Genomic DNA, 16,496 nt, shown 5'->3' on the forward strand with positions numbered 1-16,496 from the left:
AACTTGTATGATAAAAAGAATACAATTTCTAAGCACAGTACCAACTATACCTTGCACAGAAAAAGCAACTACTTAAATATGTTTTTCACAAAACGCCCGGGTAACTGTTCCTCCTTCAAAACGTCCGGGTAACTGTTCCTCCTTCTAAATGTTACAATAAAAACATCATAAATCGTGTTATTTTCAGTCCTGTCACCCAAATAACAAAGATTTCTAAACTGGATTAGGTGTCATGTTTTATAGTTATAAGTAATATTCTGAGTGACCAACAAGTAAGATATTGTCATGCTGTAGTTCAAGTTTCCCAGCAGCTATACAAATAGGTAATACTTTATACTAGGGTCTAATAAACACTTTATTAAAGTATAGTCTATCAGAAGCCAGGAGACAACAGGTATGCAGAACAAAACACATTCATTCTAACCGAGGGACAATCTAAATGCATGGAAAACATTATAATAACCCCTGCAAAGCTTTCATTGAACTTACATTCTCCAATTTTTGGGCAGTCAGTGTATATATATATACTGTGACAACTGTCACATTGTTTGTACATATTATTATTATTATTATTATTATTATTATTATTATATATTATTAAGACAAAAAAAAAATGCCCTTCCCTACAATGGGTACACATCACAAACAATTTGGAATCAAATCAAATTAAGATTTTGAAAACACTTAACCGATTATGTATTTATTTATATAAATAATTTATTTATTGTAAGAGAAAGTTCTACTGTTCTGACAAGACAGTGGTAGAACACCATTCTGACGTTGTCTTTTTTGTTTGTTTTGTTTTGTTTGTTTGATCATTGGTGGTCTAAAGTCCTCTATTCCATAAATAAATCATTTATATATATATATATAGATATATTATATATCATTATATATATATATATATATATATATATATATATTAATATAAACATTGTTTTTTTTTTTTTTTTTACCCTACAAAACCATGTATATAAAACCATATAAAAAGGACCTTTGATTTAAAACCCCGACGTCTAGTCACCCTATACATAGGATCTGTACAGAGATGCCATTACAACTGTCTTTAAGTCATTGAAACTGTTTGTAGTTGAAAGGGAACGAGGTGACACGTAAATCCTGTCCAATTGTCGTACGGATCACCCCCACCCTAGTGCCATAAACCACTTTCCCGATGTCGTGCTGCAGCCCCTGATAGCCTGAGTAGGAAACCCGCTCGTTCTTTCCCTGCAGCTTCCGAGCAGAATTAGGTATGTAAGGCGGAGAGCTCTGTAGAAAGTGTTGGTGTTTTTCAATGAAATAAAAGTACACAAATAACACAGTGCCCTTTTATTTTACAGGAACATGCCAACCAAAGGTCCTCTGCAGTCCGTCCAGGTTTTTGGACGGAAAGTGAGTAAAAAGTAGTTTATTTCAGTCCACGTGTATACAGAATGGCTTACTCGGACACATACAGCATAGTGTTAGTCCATTGACCAAACGTAATGCAAACCAATTGACTATGTAAATGTATCAAATGTAGTAAAATGTGATTTTACTTTATGTATTCGGTGGTGTTTACGTTATTGTGTTTAGCGTATAATGGCTTTGAAAGATGACGACTATATTATGAAGCTCGGCATTTTGAGCCCACTGCGGCCTTGTGAATTAATCCGTTTAGCGTGGTGGCTGAGGAGGCACGTTAAAATGACTTAAAAATTGGAATTAAGATGGTTCTGGTCTTTAAAAACTGAAACGGTAGCTTGACTTTGACAAGTGTCTATGACCTGGAGTTACAGTTGGTTGTCCGTACCAAGAAATCGCAAACCCTTTATGTGTGTTTTAACCCTCCTCTTATGTTCGGAATTTAGGTACATCCTGTTATGTTTTGGGTTATATTGACCAGATGCAATTTCATACTCATTTAAACAGCCTTAAATTGATTAACTGTTTTTATTTGCAAAGGTGTGCCTCTTTTAGTCCAGGAGCTGTGATCAAACTTCTTTGACTGCCACCAGGGAGCTCCTCATTTTGGAGTGTCTTTACCAGTGAGATGCTGTTGCAATACTGACAGAGAATTAGACTCTAAATATTAGATAAATATTATTTGTGTTTAATTATCTCCAGACAGGTGCAGCCATTTCCAGAGATGATGATAATAAAAATAATAATAATAAAAATAAAAATAACATTTGTTTTGTTTTATTTTATGCACACAAATCTACATAGATAAATGCCACAGGGCACAATGACCCGAAACATCTTATTTGTATACATGACTTGTTCTAAAAAAAATAAACATTGCAAAGGTTCTGTTTTCTGTGTATAAGTTCATAACCCCAACTTAGGAAAAGTTATAAAATATTATACAGAAAATGAAAAGAAAAATAGCATTTAAGCTTATTGGAAACTAGTCTGGTCAGATAGACCCTAAACCTAATAGGAGGGTTAAATATTGTAGAAGTACCATTCTAGATACTGTCTTTGCTCCTTAAATTGTACTAAGTAATTATGCAAACTAAAACCACCATTTTCGGGGCCTAACTTTCAGCAGCTAGGCTGTGTTTGTTTTATGGTTTTGTATAATCTCAAGTGTAAACGCTGCATTGTTTTGCTGTTGGAGTGGGCAAAAGCAGTATCAATGTGAAACGTCTAGTGCCAGTAGGCATCGAGCATGGCACTGATTGTCTGAATTGAGTCATGATAAAAATTGAAATGTTCTTCCTTCCAGAAAACAGCCACAGCTGTTGCTCACTGTAAAAGAGGCAATGGTCTTATCAAGGTGAATGGAAGGCCCTTGGAGATGATTGAGCCAAGAACTTTGCAGTATAAGGTAAGTGATAATTACTTCAAGTGTTCAGTGATTACTCTGTTCAATCAAACAATTTTAAATCTGTCAATCTGTCATGTGAAAAAATGTAGACATTGCCTTAATCTTTTTTTGCTGTTATGATTACTTGAATCGTGAAATGATGGGCTTTTATATACTCTAGACTTTATCCTTAGTCATAAGTATTTGACGGTTGTGTGAGGTGTGAAAGCAGTTTGAAGATAATCGTTATTTTATTCACCCATGCAAAATACAGCAGTTTTTTTTTTTTTTTTAACCTAATGCAATAAAAATCGTACTTCATGTTAACTGAAGACTCAATGATCACTTCTGACATAACCAGTGCATTTTATAATGGTGACAAGCAAGCAAGGTTCTAGATTAATCAAGTATTTAGTAATGTAGTCACTTCATGCAAATATTGCAAGTATCAATGTCTGTTTTTGTCCCCCTCCCCTTTAGCTGTTGGAACCTGTGCTCCTCCTGGGCAAGGAACGATTTGCTGGCGTTGACATCAGAGTCCGCGTGAAGGGTGGTGGACATGTGGCACAGGTCTATGGTGAGTAACTTAATATTGAAGCTTTCTGTTTTTAGCCTAACCGATCTAAAACCACATTTTTCGTTCAATGAGAAGGTGTTGGAGGTTTCACCACTAAGCTCATCACACCTTGCTGCATATAGACAGTTCATATTAACATCCCTTAATTAATCTGGTTACATAAATCAAAAGTTATGACATGACTTACCAAGTTGATCATGACAGCCCTCAGCTTCATACTTAGTCTGGGTGGTCAGATGGATGTCTACGGCTGTTAATATGCCAACTCTAACCTCATAACTTAAACCTTTTGTTAGTTATCCTAAGAAGTGAAAAGCTAAAGCTGGAAGTTTGACAGCCCAAACCGGGCAACACTACAAAACTAAACAGATGTTGTCTCGTTCCCTTGGCTGCACAAATAGTTTTAATTTAAACTCGTTTCAGTTTTACAGAAAACCTTATTGGATGTCAGAAACAACTGAAAGAGGATGAAAGAAACAAACCAATATATAACCAACTTGCATCCCTACCTCAGATTAAACCTTAATTTGTCAGACTGACACCAAAGTAGTAGGGTATTTGTCTTTTATGGCATGCACTTTGATTTAGAAACAGGTCAGCTTGTCAAACTACTTTTGTAATTTGATTGAATTATTTTTCTTCTACAGCTATCCGTCAGGCTATTTCCAAATCACTGGTTGCCTACTACCAGAAATGTAAGTTCATATTCAAAATTTTTGGTTGTTCACATACTACACTTTTCTGGATGTTCAAAAAGTAGTTGTTCCTTTACACGCAGAACAGATGCATTCAGTTTTACACACAAGAGTTGAAGCGTTTTATTATGCAATCTCAGTGACCTACAGTACAAGTGTTATATTGATATGTGGGTGTAGTCTAGCGTTCATCAAATGCATCCATCAGTGTGATTTTCTGCAGAGGCCCTGATACTGATGTCTTAATCACTGTGGTGTTTCATAACTGCTATGCTGCTGTCATTCCGTCCATTTTGCAACAGTGTTAGGGAAACTGCTTCTTCCCTTTGTTACTTTCTACCAGTATAGTGTGTGCTGCTACCAGTAGGTGTCGGTGGGTGCAGTCAGCAGCCACTAAATTCTCTTGAACCTCTGCTTAATGGAAGCATTCAGTACCTAGTGCCTAACCTGCTGTTTTTTTTTTTTTTTCCAGATGTGGACGAGGCTTCCAAGAAGGAGATCAAGGACATCCTGATCCAATACGATAGGACCCTTCTCGTTGCTGATCCCCGTCGCTGTGAGAGCAAGAAGTTCGGTGGACCTGGAGCCCGTGCTCGCTACCAGAAGTCCTACCGTTAAATCTATTCTGTACAGTCATACAATAAATCTGGACAAAAGCTCAACCCACATTGTATTGTCTTTTTGTTTTTAAAGCATATAAATGTAATCCACAGGCGTGTCTTGAAAGATTTGGGTCTAAATATGAGTTCTGATTTAGCCATTATGGTGAACTGACACACATGGAGGTGTTAGATGGATTTAGTTTGTGAACTATCAATTCCTGGACTAACTTTTTAAAGGCTTTTTTCACAAGACCTTAATTAGCACCAAGATTCATTCTGATTGCAGTGTCGAGCTAGCTGTACAAGATCTACAAAAACATTAAAGGTTAGTAGTCGGATCCAGTTATTTTCACACCTTGTCCAGAGTATCACTAAAAAGTAGTGAGCCTAATCAGTGAGGTGTTGGTTTAAACAAGATTTACTTGGATGCAAAATCGCATTTTTCAAAGCCTCCTACTCCAAGGAGGAAATAAATGCCTTTAGTACAGAGAGAAGTTGACCGAGCGAAGTTCTTAACCTGTATTGGAATTAAGCTGTGATACCAGGGTTCCTGTTCCTAAGTGTAGCAGGATTTTTAAAACCAACAAAGACTGGTTTTGATTTAACATCAAAAGGATGGTTTAAATTCTGTCTTTGAGGAGTGGCTCGTGCCAAGTAATGAACACCGCGTCCCAATGCACCTGACGTTGAGGGTCACCCATTCGGTACTGAGCAGGCCCATATTTGATTAGGAGATAAGAATCCAAGCTTCTGTAGCTGGTTTCATGTACCCTAATTGGTATGAATTTTGGAGTACCTAATCTTTGAAGTAGTCCCAAGATTAGTGCAAATGGGTCTATAGTTAGTACTGTTTAGGAATACAAGAATTACTGTTACATATAGTACAACATTTTCATGTATGTAGTTGGAGTTTCAGTAGACTGGGCAATTTATTTTCCATTGGTTGCAAAACAAGTGTTTTCAAAGTGGATTATGAATTCTACAATACATAAAAATTGTCTTTAGTACCTGGATCTGAAATTGCACATTGCGTGTATGTATCTCCTGTAATGCTACATGTTTTACACTAGATGGCAGTGTTAAGATTAACAAATATGGTATGACATCCTTTGGAATCAGTTTGTATTTTTCATCCATTATATTCTTTTAAAAGTTTTGGCTATGAATAGATATGATCCTGTTATCTGTTTGAATTTACCTGCTGATATAAACGTTATTATGAAGTAGTTTCAATCTAACTCAGTGTTTGCTAATTTATATTGTCAATTTAAAAGTAAAAAAAAAAAAAGTTGTAGTACTGGTAATAAATAACACAGTTACTCGTGTCACAGAAGGTGTGTGTTAGTGATTTTGGTTTTGCATCTATTTCTAGAAAAAAGGTAATATATGGTTGTCATATCAGCTGAAAAGGGAAGGGCTGAATCATCGGTTGAAAACTTTGTATTCAAATGCCATGTGCAAATTGCTACGCCACACAACATGTAAAATATGAAGACAGCATGTTAGGGTAGTTCAATGTAAACATTTAACAGCAGAACACTGATTTGTCACAAAAGGTTGATTTAGAAACTGAATGACACTATTAGAAAATGCAGTGTTGTAAGATTTTTAAAGGCTTAAAAGAGATAAGCAGCTTAACACAATTCACGTGTACACTGCTTCCAAGAAAATCCAATATTGGAACAAGAATTTACTCAGAAGACATTATTTCTTAGGGGAGCCCAAACATACCTTACATACCAAAATAACACAGATATGCATCACCTCCAGGGGAATAATGTACCCATTGTCTGAATTGAGGATGACTAGGTTAAGATTTGTATTGAACTGATTATCTCAAGCTTTATCTTTAGTTTTAATTATCTTTTAAGGTACCCTGCAAGACAAGTTTAATTACAGATTTAATATGAAACTGCAATATCTCATTACAAATGCAATAATAGTCAGATTTTCAAAAACGTCTCCTATTCAATGACATGCTTAGACTAAGTGGTTCTTAATATCTTTGCCTGTGACCGCTTGCATTATGCCCACTGTCAGCCTGTGTACATCTTTGGTTCTTACTTGGTTTATTCCAAGATCACTTTTTAGTTTACTTTTGGAGACCTACTACCCACACTGCTTTTCCCATCCAGCTGAAGAAAGACTTGTAGTCCGAAACATCCTGCTATAATTTATTTTTTATAATCAATTATTCATATTTTTATACACAGCATTTTTTTTTTTTTTCAAATGAAATAACAACTATAAATATATATGTACATTTCTATTCACTTAATTCTTCCAGACACTGAACTCCTTGTATTGTTTTCCATGCTGTCCTTTTTAACATTTTCCAAGCATGATTTCAGTCAGGGCCATTCCAAAATTGTCCACCCCGTATTTGTTGTAATGGCTTGAGTGGATGTAGAAGTATGGTTTAGTTTCCAGTTATTGCTTGAAATGCTGCTGTCTAAATGGGTGTAATATAATTCAGAGACCATCATTTGGATCACATTGCATAATATAGAAATGCCATGCTGCCTGCTTATTGTGGACACCAGGTATCTGGAAACCATTGTCTTCAAACTACTTGGAAAATTTTGCCCAACCAAGTGTACACACACACACACACACATATATGTGTAAAAATGGTGTCTTACATACATGTGTGTGAATTACATGGTTGCTTATACATTTTTCATGTGTAAAGCCCTAGAAATTAGTTTCTTATGTTTTGAATCAATAATAGATACACTACCAGTACAGCTAAAAAAGACTACAAAGAAGGTAGCTGTTACCTTCTGTTTGCCAATCAAATTCCATAGCAGGAAAGTGAAAGAACCTTCTGACAGTTAACGCGTGTGCCCATCCTTTGTCTATCCAGGTGCATGTTTAGAGTCCCTTTAGGTATTTTGTGGGAAACTAGAGAAAGACTATAGGTCTTTAGGGAATATAAAATATATTGTTACAAAGACTGGTGCAAACTAGAGATACAAATTGATCTGATACTAGGTTACAAATCTGGAAAAGTGCAGTAAGAACAGGTAGAAAAATAATTGATTGGTCAACACATTCTCACAATTACAAACTATCTAGCGCAGCCGGTAAGTAGAAGTGTAAGTAACGCATTATGACATGGCATTATATTTTGCTAGTTGAGTAATTTAACTAAGGCGGCATTAATTCAGGCTGGGGGTTAGGACAGGTAGAATTTGCAAGACGACTGTGAGTCAGTGTAACTAATACACCCGCAGGTAAGGAGTTACCATGCATTACTAATGAGACGACCTGCTCCAAGAAAGATTTCATGGAAGATTTGAGAGTGCCTGCAAAGATTCGTGTCGGAGGAAGGATTTCTGCAGCTGAGAAAGACACACAGAAAGCATTTCTGTACAAATTCTAACAACATAATAATAATAATAATAATAATAATAATAATAATAATAATAACAACAACAACTAAACTAAACACATACATTAAGATGCCATCATAATTTTATTACTGATTTCTATTTAGGACTCAACATTGAAATGATCGTTAAGAGGAATTTAAAATTAATGATATCCTGGACTGTGGTACTGTTTTACCTCTTGCTCTTGTTTCAAGGTAAGCTGGGCTTTTTCTTGTTGCTTTACAGTCAATTATAATAGTAGCTGTTTTTTCTTCTTCTTCTTCTTCTTCTTCTTCTTCTTCTTCTTCTTCTTCTTCTTCTTAGTTATACCTTGTTGTCAACTTACATGCCGTAGTTTACGCTTCTCTATGTGCTTGCTACCTGTGTATTGTGTCAGTGTAAGCCGTGAAACATGTTTCTGTGTCATGAATGTATACTATTAAATTCTGTAACATCGCATAAGTTATTAAAAACACACACACACACACACACGTTTCGTGCAGTGTACTAGGCACCTGTCAGCATATCTTAGTAGTACAGTTATCTTAAATGCTGAACTACTTCCAGCAAAAACAAAACAAAACATTCCGTAAACCATAAAGTAAGGTTTATCATTTTAGAGTGATGTTCACTATTACTGGGAATGAACCTTAATGTATTTATCTGTGTACTGCCTTTTAAAATCCTTATCTGAAACAACCCGTTGAACACATTGAAGACAGCTGTAACGGACAGCTAAAAGCGAACTACAATATTGTTTATCATCAAAGTATTATTTGTCTATTTGGTCTTCTTTAATAATAATAACAACAACAATATATATATATATATATATATATATATATATATATATATATATATATATATATATATATATATATATATATTAGTACTGTACTTCAAGAAACCATCACTGGCAAGCGCTTCGAAGTACAATATAGGAGATTATTATGTATACGATGCTGTAATACACACATTTCATAGTATCCTGTTTGTGTTTCGAATAATTTGGCAAAATAGTTGTGTGTTTTTGTCCATTAGGTTTTAACTGTCAGTCTTCAAGTCTACAAAGTAGAATAGAAAGGTAGGTAAAATTAAAATCTCTGTGTTAATAAAAATGTACTACAAAATAATTGTGTTCGAAACAATACATAATTCCAAAAGCTAATAGCTCAGTTGTAGCCTGACTTTTAATACTAAGGCTATTAAATCCATACTCCAATGCATTGTTAGTCCTTTATGTTAACTTGATGATTACATGAACATTTAAAAAAGACACCTACAGTGTAGTATTCGAAAATATCCATAAAAACAGAAGGTATTATACATTTTCTATACTTAGTATTTAAACTATATAAAAATGATTTGTTTTAAAATAATGTTACATCTTGTTGTTTGATGAAATGGCCAAACATTTTGCATCACCTAGAATTTTAGGATTGAGGCATAAAAAACAAACAAACAAATTAAAAATAAACAAATAAATAAATACATACATTAATAATAATAATAATAATAATAATAATAATAATAATAATAATAATAATAATAATAATAATAAAATACTACTATAATAGTAGTACAGTATTTCATGTTACACTTAAAAATGTCACATTTTTCAATTTTTGTAAGTATATGAAAAACTACACCAAAGCGGTACGTAATTAAATATGTTAACCTAACATTATTTCAGCAGGTTTCATTCGACCTTATGAATCAAAATTAGTTCTATAGGGTGATGCAACACTTTTGGCCATAGCTGTATTTGTGCCAGAAAATGAACTTTTTAAGGTTTCTGTAAGGCTGTTCAAATCTTTGATAACACAGGCTGCTTTTTGTTCATTCCAGGAAGAGGTTTAATGCATTTCGACAGAAACGAGATCTCTTCACAGAAGAGGTAGGTTATACCTAAGAGAAAGAAAAAGAAAAGAAAAACCCCTAAGATCTTGAAGCACAGCTGATTCTACAAAGCCCCCTTTGTAAACCGCACACAAATAGCAAAACTGCTCAGGGATTTGTTCTGCAGTCTGCTACCTCGCTGTCTGTGGAGCCGTGGCTGCAGATGCAGTCAATCACATTTATCAGCACTCAAGCGACGGCAATATGAATTTCCATTTGTAGAACTGTAGCCACTGGAATATAAAGCACTGGCGCAATGAAAGGTTACTCGGCTTTGCATATTTATTCTGGAAACTGGGGTCTGTAACAGTGAAGCTAGTCCGTCCCCCCCCCCCCCCCCCCCCCGATCACCATTAATTTTGGACTGCCTTGTAGGTAGTTTAAGAAGAGTGCTAACCGGGTCTGTGAAACCAGCCCAGAGAGAGTCTTTCTAGTTTGGAATCATCTTAACACACACACACCTATATAGAAAATCTATTGACTAAGAGAATGACAGCATAGTACACAAAAAGCATTGCATTGGGGGGGGGGGGGGGGGGGGGGGGGGGGGGGGGGGGGGGCTTATAATCATTTGACCAATGGAGGAGGAGGGCAAAGTGAGTACCAGGTTGTATAACATGATAGGAATCTAATTAACACCAGTAGCTACAGGGTACACTTCCAAACTATTTTTAAATAAAACAACATGTTGTTAATTTTACCAAGAGAACATGTCCAACTCGGCCATGTTAACTAACTTTTTAATGAATATAATAATTTTGTATAATGGAATATAAAATGTCTTACACAGTGTTCTAAATGAAATATCATCATAAATAAATAAAAACATTGCCATTAATATTGAACCACCTTAAGAGAGTTACTCCAAATGCATTTTTCATAACAGACGAACAGACCAATGCTTTCTGAAACTGCCTTGCCAAGGAGTGTTATTCACAACCAGTCTTACACCCAGGATGCCGACACCCCTACAGGTAACTTCTGTTTTTCCTACTAAAAAAAAAGGATTTGATCAGCAACCTTCAGTAAACATAAAATCAAAACCAAAGTAGAGCCATGTGTCCATCAACATGAACATAAAGGTATGTGTTAAATATATAAATTACTTTATGTTGAGAATTTTGTTTAAAATTATGAGTTTATTCAGCCTATGTATGTTTTTAATTGTTTTTTAAAATATTGCAACTGTAGGAATATACAAAATTTCAATATGTTTTATTGACGTTACAGTATCATTTATAAACCATTAGTTTTATCATCACAGTAATATTTGTGCATTTATGCTGTATAATATAGCTACAACCTTTACTGTATAACAAGTGGACTAATAACACACAAGTGAGAAAGAGATACTTCTGGTTGAACCAGCTGTAAAGTATTTTTTACTCAGTATTATTACATTTGACATATCTTTAAATAAAATATGTGAAAAAGATACACAGTGATTAGAGGTTACCATTTAATATTTGAGCTCAGAGGCGGTGGGGTTCTTGAAAGGAAGTTCGAATGAAAAAAATGGTGTCAAACTTTTAATAGAGATGTTGAAGCTGACAACTCAAATACCAGGAAATAGTGCATGTGGTGTGTGTTTCCCAAAATGTCAAGAACAAACAGGCATACCCGTAATTTCCCTTCATTAAAGAATGGAGGCTTTTGACATTTTGTGGCATCGCTGTGCACTGTTGTTCAGTGTTAACCAGACTATTTAGAAACTGCTGAGTAAATACAAAGCACTATACAGGTGTAGGGGTTTCACAGGAACATGACCAGGGACCTGTCTATATGCATGCCAGCCAAGTAAGCAATGTTTCTTTATTTCCAAATGAATAGCAAATGCAGTGCTAACATGATGGCTGTAACACATAGTCTAATGCTGCCATTACCTTTCAGCATCCTGCAATTGCCTTAATGGGGGCTGGTGCACAGAGGGTGGTCTCTGCGACTGCAATGAGTTACAGGCTCATGGAGACCGATGTCAGATCAGTGAGTACCTGTCCTGTATTCATTGTTCTAACAAAAGACACTTGTCTAAAACAACTGCTTGTTCGCTGGCTTGGTTCTTGCTTTTATACAGTGAATACATTCAATGATTATTTTCCCCCAAAGACCAGATTCAGCAGAGCCAAATTATTGAAAAGGATGTCTCCGCTTTATTAGGTTCACCTCTTGAAATGAAGTAGCCAAGTTGAAATCAAGTTTTGTAATGCAACTGAAATCAAGTTTTACAGTGCAACTAAAATCAAGTTTTACAGTGCAACTAAAATCAAGTTTGACAATGCAACTGAAATCAAGCTTTCCAATGCAACTGAAATCAAGCTTTATAATGCAACTGAAATTATGTTTTACAATGCAGCTAAAATCATGTCTTCCAATGTAACTGAAATCAAGTTTTCCAATGCAACTGAAATCAAGCTTTCCAGTGCAACCGAAATCAAGCTTTCCAATGCAACCGAAATCAAGTTTTCTAATGCAATGAAATCAAGTTTTCTAATGCAACTGAAATCAAGTTTTCCAGTGCAACTGAAATCAAATTTAAGCTTAAGAAATGGCAAACTGGGAAAAAAACACTGCTCATTCTAAGTGTAGTCAGGTTCATTGTCTTCAGAGGTGCATGTCATGGTAAAAGACGATGGAAATTCATGTCGTCGGGTTTCTTCACTACTGGAATCCAGCAACTCCTCTCACATGTCACAGTCCTCATCAAAAGGTAGTTACCAGTTGCATCTGGAGATGCTAAATGCTTCAGTCAGGCACCTAACATCTAATATGATAAATGTTTGCTTCACCATTTTATGGCCAACTAAAACACCTGGCTGCATGCTATACAGTCACCTAACAGGTCATGTAGTTTAGGCCCTTTGCTTAACATTGTTTCACATTATATCGATACAGTTCCTCAAATAGTGTCCCCTGTAGAGCTCTGTGTATTTGTATTGCATCTTATTCAATTGCATGTTGCATTCCATCTGTAGTTGTAAAAATTTAATCCCAGCAGCGTTCAGGAGCTCCAATTGTGCTGGCCGCCATTTGGACTGCAGCATTCCAAATGGCACACAGATAATGGGCATATTCTCATATTTTTACTTTGATCAAACTCTACCAAGAAGTGATTTGTCATCTCAGCATGCAGAACAATGATATCCTTTATTCAGATCCTTAAGTGCCATTTCCATTAAATGCTGAAAAGAAACCTTGTGGATGTGTATTTTAAGCTTAATGGCATGACTTGAAGTGATGCAGCCAGTATTCTCAAACAAAGAGAGCCTTAACTTCCCTGGCAGGGTTGATTACCACCCGAGTGCCCACTATCTAGATGTCCCATATAGAGATTCTAGAATTTCTATAAGTGCTGGCATTCTGTAATTCTAAGAGACATTTTGTCTGGTGACAAAAATATTTTTTTCAGTTGTGGGTGATTTTGTTCAAAGTGTTTTGCTGATCATGCTTTTATAGTAACTCTACTGATTAGGCTTGATCAGCATTTTCTGTGCTGTTGGGTTTATTGAATAGTGAAGGCTTCTATGTTAAATGATTAACAGTTGAAGAGCAGGTGTTTGAAAGTGTGCTGATTATCCCTAGTGGTGAAAAGCTATCTTTATTATGCATGAAGATGGGTTTCATTTTGTGATTTTCTGTTTCAGGCTAACCCATTAAGTGTCCTTGTCCTTTTTTGGGGTTAGGCTACTTAATAATTTTTGGAGCATTTGTAATAGGAATCTATCTACCTGTTATTTAAATGTTTGTTTGTTTTTATTTTTTTTTAACGCTATCATTTTTAAACTTTAAAAGTTAAGCCTCAATGTAGTACATCAAACTACATAAATACAGCTTGTGTTCTGATTTGATCAAAGAAAAATGTATTTGGTAACCTGGGTTCAGGCCGAAGTACCCCAAGCCCATAACTGTCATACAAATCATACAAAAAGTATAATTGTCATTAAATCCAGTACGTGGAGGTACCTGTCCTTCCTAGCAATTTCTGGTGAGCAGTCAACTAACACACAGTAAAAGGAAGATAAATGACGGAACAGACCAGGTGTGCTGTTAAAAACGATTGCATGCAGTGATATTTGCATATTGATAGAAACATGTGTAATTGAGATGTTTACTCACTTTGAGATCTTCCAGTTTTGTTAACATGTTCTGTAGTGTGTTTTGTTCATGGCTTCTCTTCCCTTAGTCCCTAACATGGGACAGGACCGGAATGGAATCTGTAGATCCTGGGGACAGTACCACTATGAATCATTCGATGGCATCTACTATTACTTCCCGGGAACGTGTTCCTACATCCTTGCCAAAGACTGCCACGCAACAGAACCGCAGTACACAATCTGGGTATGGACAAGCACTTTGTTATACTTAGATAAACAAAAGCAGCTGCTAATAGATAAGCCACATGCTACGACTTGATACACTGTAAGAGTTACTGTAAAATTACAGGATTTCACATGGATTTCATGATTGAATTATTATTGGACATACATGTGAAGGAACAAACAGTAGCATAGCAGCATTAGATAACATGGCACAAGATGGCCATATGTACCTCTTTTACTGTATATAACAATTCTCTGAATAATGCTGCTGTTGTAAATGTATTACTTATCCCCTGTTGAATAAAGTATTCAAGTAGCATTACAGTAAGGAGATGTTAACAGGATTGCTTACAAAGTGCTGCACATTCTTCTTCTAATTATACAGTACAATGACGCACAGATGCATTTTAAATTGAAAAATGCTAGTGTTTTTATCACTAAAGGCATAAACTTTGCGTATGTGGATATTTAGTGCCAATACATTCCATTATTCCCTATGCCAGGGCATTCTTAATTTAAATGCTTTACTCTGAGATGTGAAAAACAATGTTACAATTTTAATATCAGTCGAAATAGTCCATGAATATTCTTTTTGTGCGGAATGCAGACAGTGGCAAACTTCAAGCGGAATTGTTTGTGAAAGCAGAGCCCTTTATACATTAATACATCAATTACACAGAAGTCCCCAGGGGTTCGAGGCTAATCTCTAGTAATTATTTTCTCCTTAATTTGCAGGTTCATAACAGCCGTGACTGCGATGGCTCAGTGTACTCCTGTCACAGATCTTTGAGTCTGTTTTTCCCCAACAAAGATGAGATCCAATTTATTGGCCATGAAGTCAAGAAAGGTGGAATAAGGTGACTGCCAAAGAACTTTCTGGATGTTATGATGTAGACACGATGCTTACAGGTCTAGAATGTTTTGTAATTTATGCTTGGAACTTGAGAATACATTTGATGCGTTGTTCAGATCAGTAGGAGTATGGAAAAGAATGCTTTCAAAGTCTATTTATAGATACCGGTATTAAGTTGCATCAAATATAACAAGTGTAAAAAAGGTGATATTAAGTAAAATGTAAAAAAAAATAAAAATGAATTAGCTAGCCTTTTCAGTGTCTTTTGACAGTATATTGTACCATAAATCCATTAAGTTTAACTGATTACGATCAAGTATTTAACATAATTTTATTAGGGTTTGTTGCAGAGTCTTTAGAGATGAATTGCATTCTCCGAAAGCCAGAGTCTAACCCTAAATGAAAGCAAATTAAAGATGAAATAATGTAATTGTTAAGATTCAATGACCCATTTTAAAAGGGCTGGAGTAATGTGGTATGGCTGCCCACCCGTGGGATTTCATTTTGCAGGGTACTGATGTGTTATGCAGGGTATGATGTGTTCAACCCACAATGTAGTAGGATTGAAATTCAGCATTCCAGGGGGGCAGTTTGCTCTGGTGGATACAGCCAAGAACTAAGAAAGAGGAGGTCACAGGTTCAAATTCCAGCTGAGCCATCGGTATACTGGACGACCTTGAACAAGTTACTCGATCTCTCTGTATATGAGTCCTATTCATTTTGCTCACACAGAAGAAGAGTTAGAACTACTGTAAATGGCTTGTATTCTCTTTGAAATGAAAGGGATGTTTTAGGTCATCTACATTGTCTTAATATTTCATGTCTTCCCTGTTTCATATTCTACTGTATGTGTTCTATATGATTCTTTATTACTGTTTTTGCTTAGATCATTATATGCCATGCAAAGCATTTCAGCTAAAATTACTTCAGAAAGGATCCTGATGTAGGGAAGTGAGGTGGGGAAACAAACTAACATTGTGCTGTGCACTGCAACTTGTGAAGCACTGATGTGCTTCCCCACAGGAATTCAACATTTCACAAGCAGTGTTTGCTGGAATAGTTAGTAAACATGACAAACAATAATCTAAGAAACAAGGAAACAAAAAAAAAGAGAACTCATAGATGAGGATATTAAACAAATTGAGAAGTTCATAATTCTGTACTCTCTCTTCTACCTGCAGTGCACATGGGGTCTTCATCTTCATTGTCAGCTGGAGATAAAGTGGACTTGTGTCATATTCAAGTGAAAGCGCCCCTTTTGAACCACTCAGCTTCTGGTTTACTTTATACAGTCAGCTATAAATCACACACAAGAAATCAACCGACCACAGCTACAAATTGTCAAAAGTCCTCCAATCTTGATCGTATTAATGTTTTTCTATTACTATG

At 35.7% G+C, this 16,496-nt stretch overlaps 2 protein-coding genes across 4 annotated transcripts in view; both read left to right on the forward strand.

Annotated features, from left to right (window-relative positions):
- Positions 1–1,202: 1,202 nt before the first annotated feature.
- Positions 1,203–4,725, forward strand: LOC121318053 (40S ribosomal protein S16). 3 transcript variants are annotated; one of them, XM_041254296.1, is made up of 6 exons: positions 1,203–1,250; positions 1,341–1,392; positions 2,711–2,812; positions 3,272–3,368; positions 4,016–4,063; positions 4,536–4,725. In XM_041254296.1, the coding sequence occupies exons 2-6, from the start codon at positions 1,345–1,347 to the stop codon at positions 4,679–4,681; spliced, it is 441 nt and encodes a 146-aa protein (XP_041110230.1). In that variant the 5' UTR covers positions 1,203–1,250; positions 1,341–1,344; the 3' UTR covers positions 4,682–4,725. The 3 variants fall into 3 exon arrangements, with proteins under 3 accessions (XP_041110230.1, XP_041110231.1, XP_041110232.1); XM_041254297.1 differs by having other exon boundaries at positions 1,230–1,250; positions 1,341–1,396; XM_041254298.1 differs by lacking the exon at positions 1,203–1,250 and adding an exon at positions 2,441–2,442 and having other exon boundaries at positions 1,377–1,392.
- Positions 4,726–14,126: 9,401 nt separating this feature from the next.
- The window catches only part of LOC121318995 (otogelin-like protein), a 50,135-nt gene continuing 47,765 nt past the window's right edge, over positions 14,127–16,496 (forward strand). Inside the window, exons 1-2 of the mRNA XM_041256232.1 lie at positions 14,127–14,273; positions 14,990–15,111. Coding sequence (XP_041112166.1) covers positions 14,127–14,273; positions 14,990–15,111 — 269 coding nt within the window. The remainder of the gene's footprint in view (positions 14,274–14,989; positions 15,112–16,496) is intronic.

The sequence above is a fragment of the Polyodon spathula genome, chromosome 7 (genome assembly GCF_017654505.1).
Source record: "Polyodon spathula isolate WHYD16114869_AA chromosome 7, ASM1765450v1, whole genome shotgun sequence".
NCBI lineage: Eukaryota > Metazoa > Chordata > Actinopteri > Acipenseriformes > Polyodontidae > Polyodon > Polyodon spathula.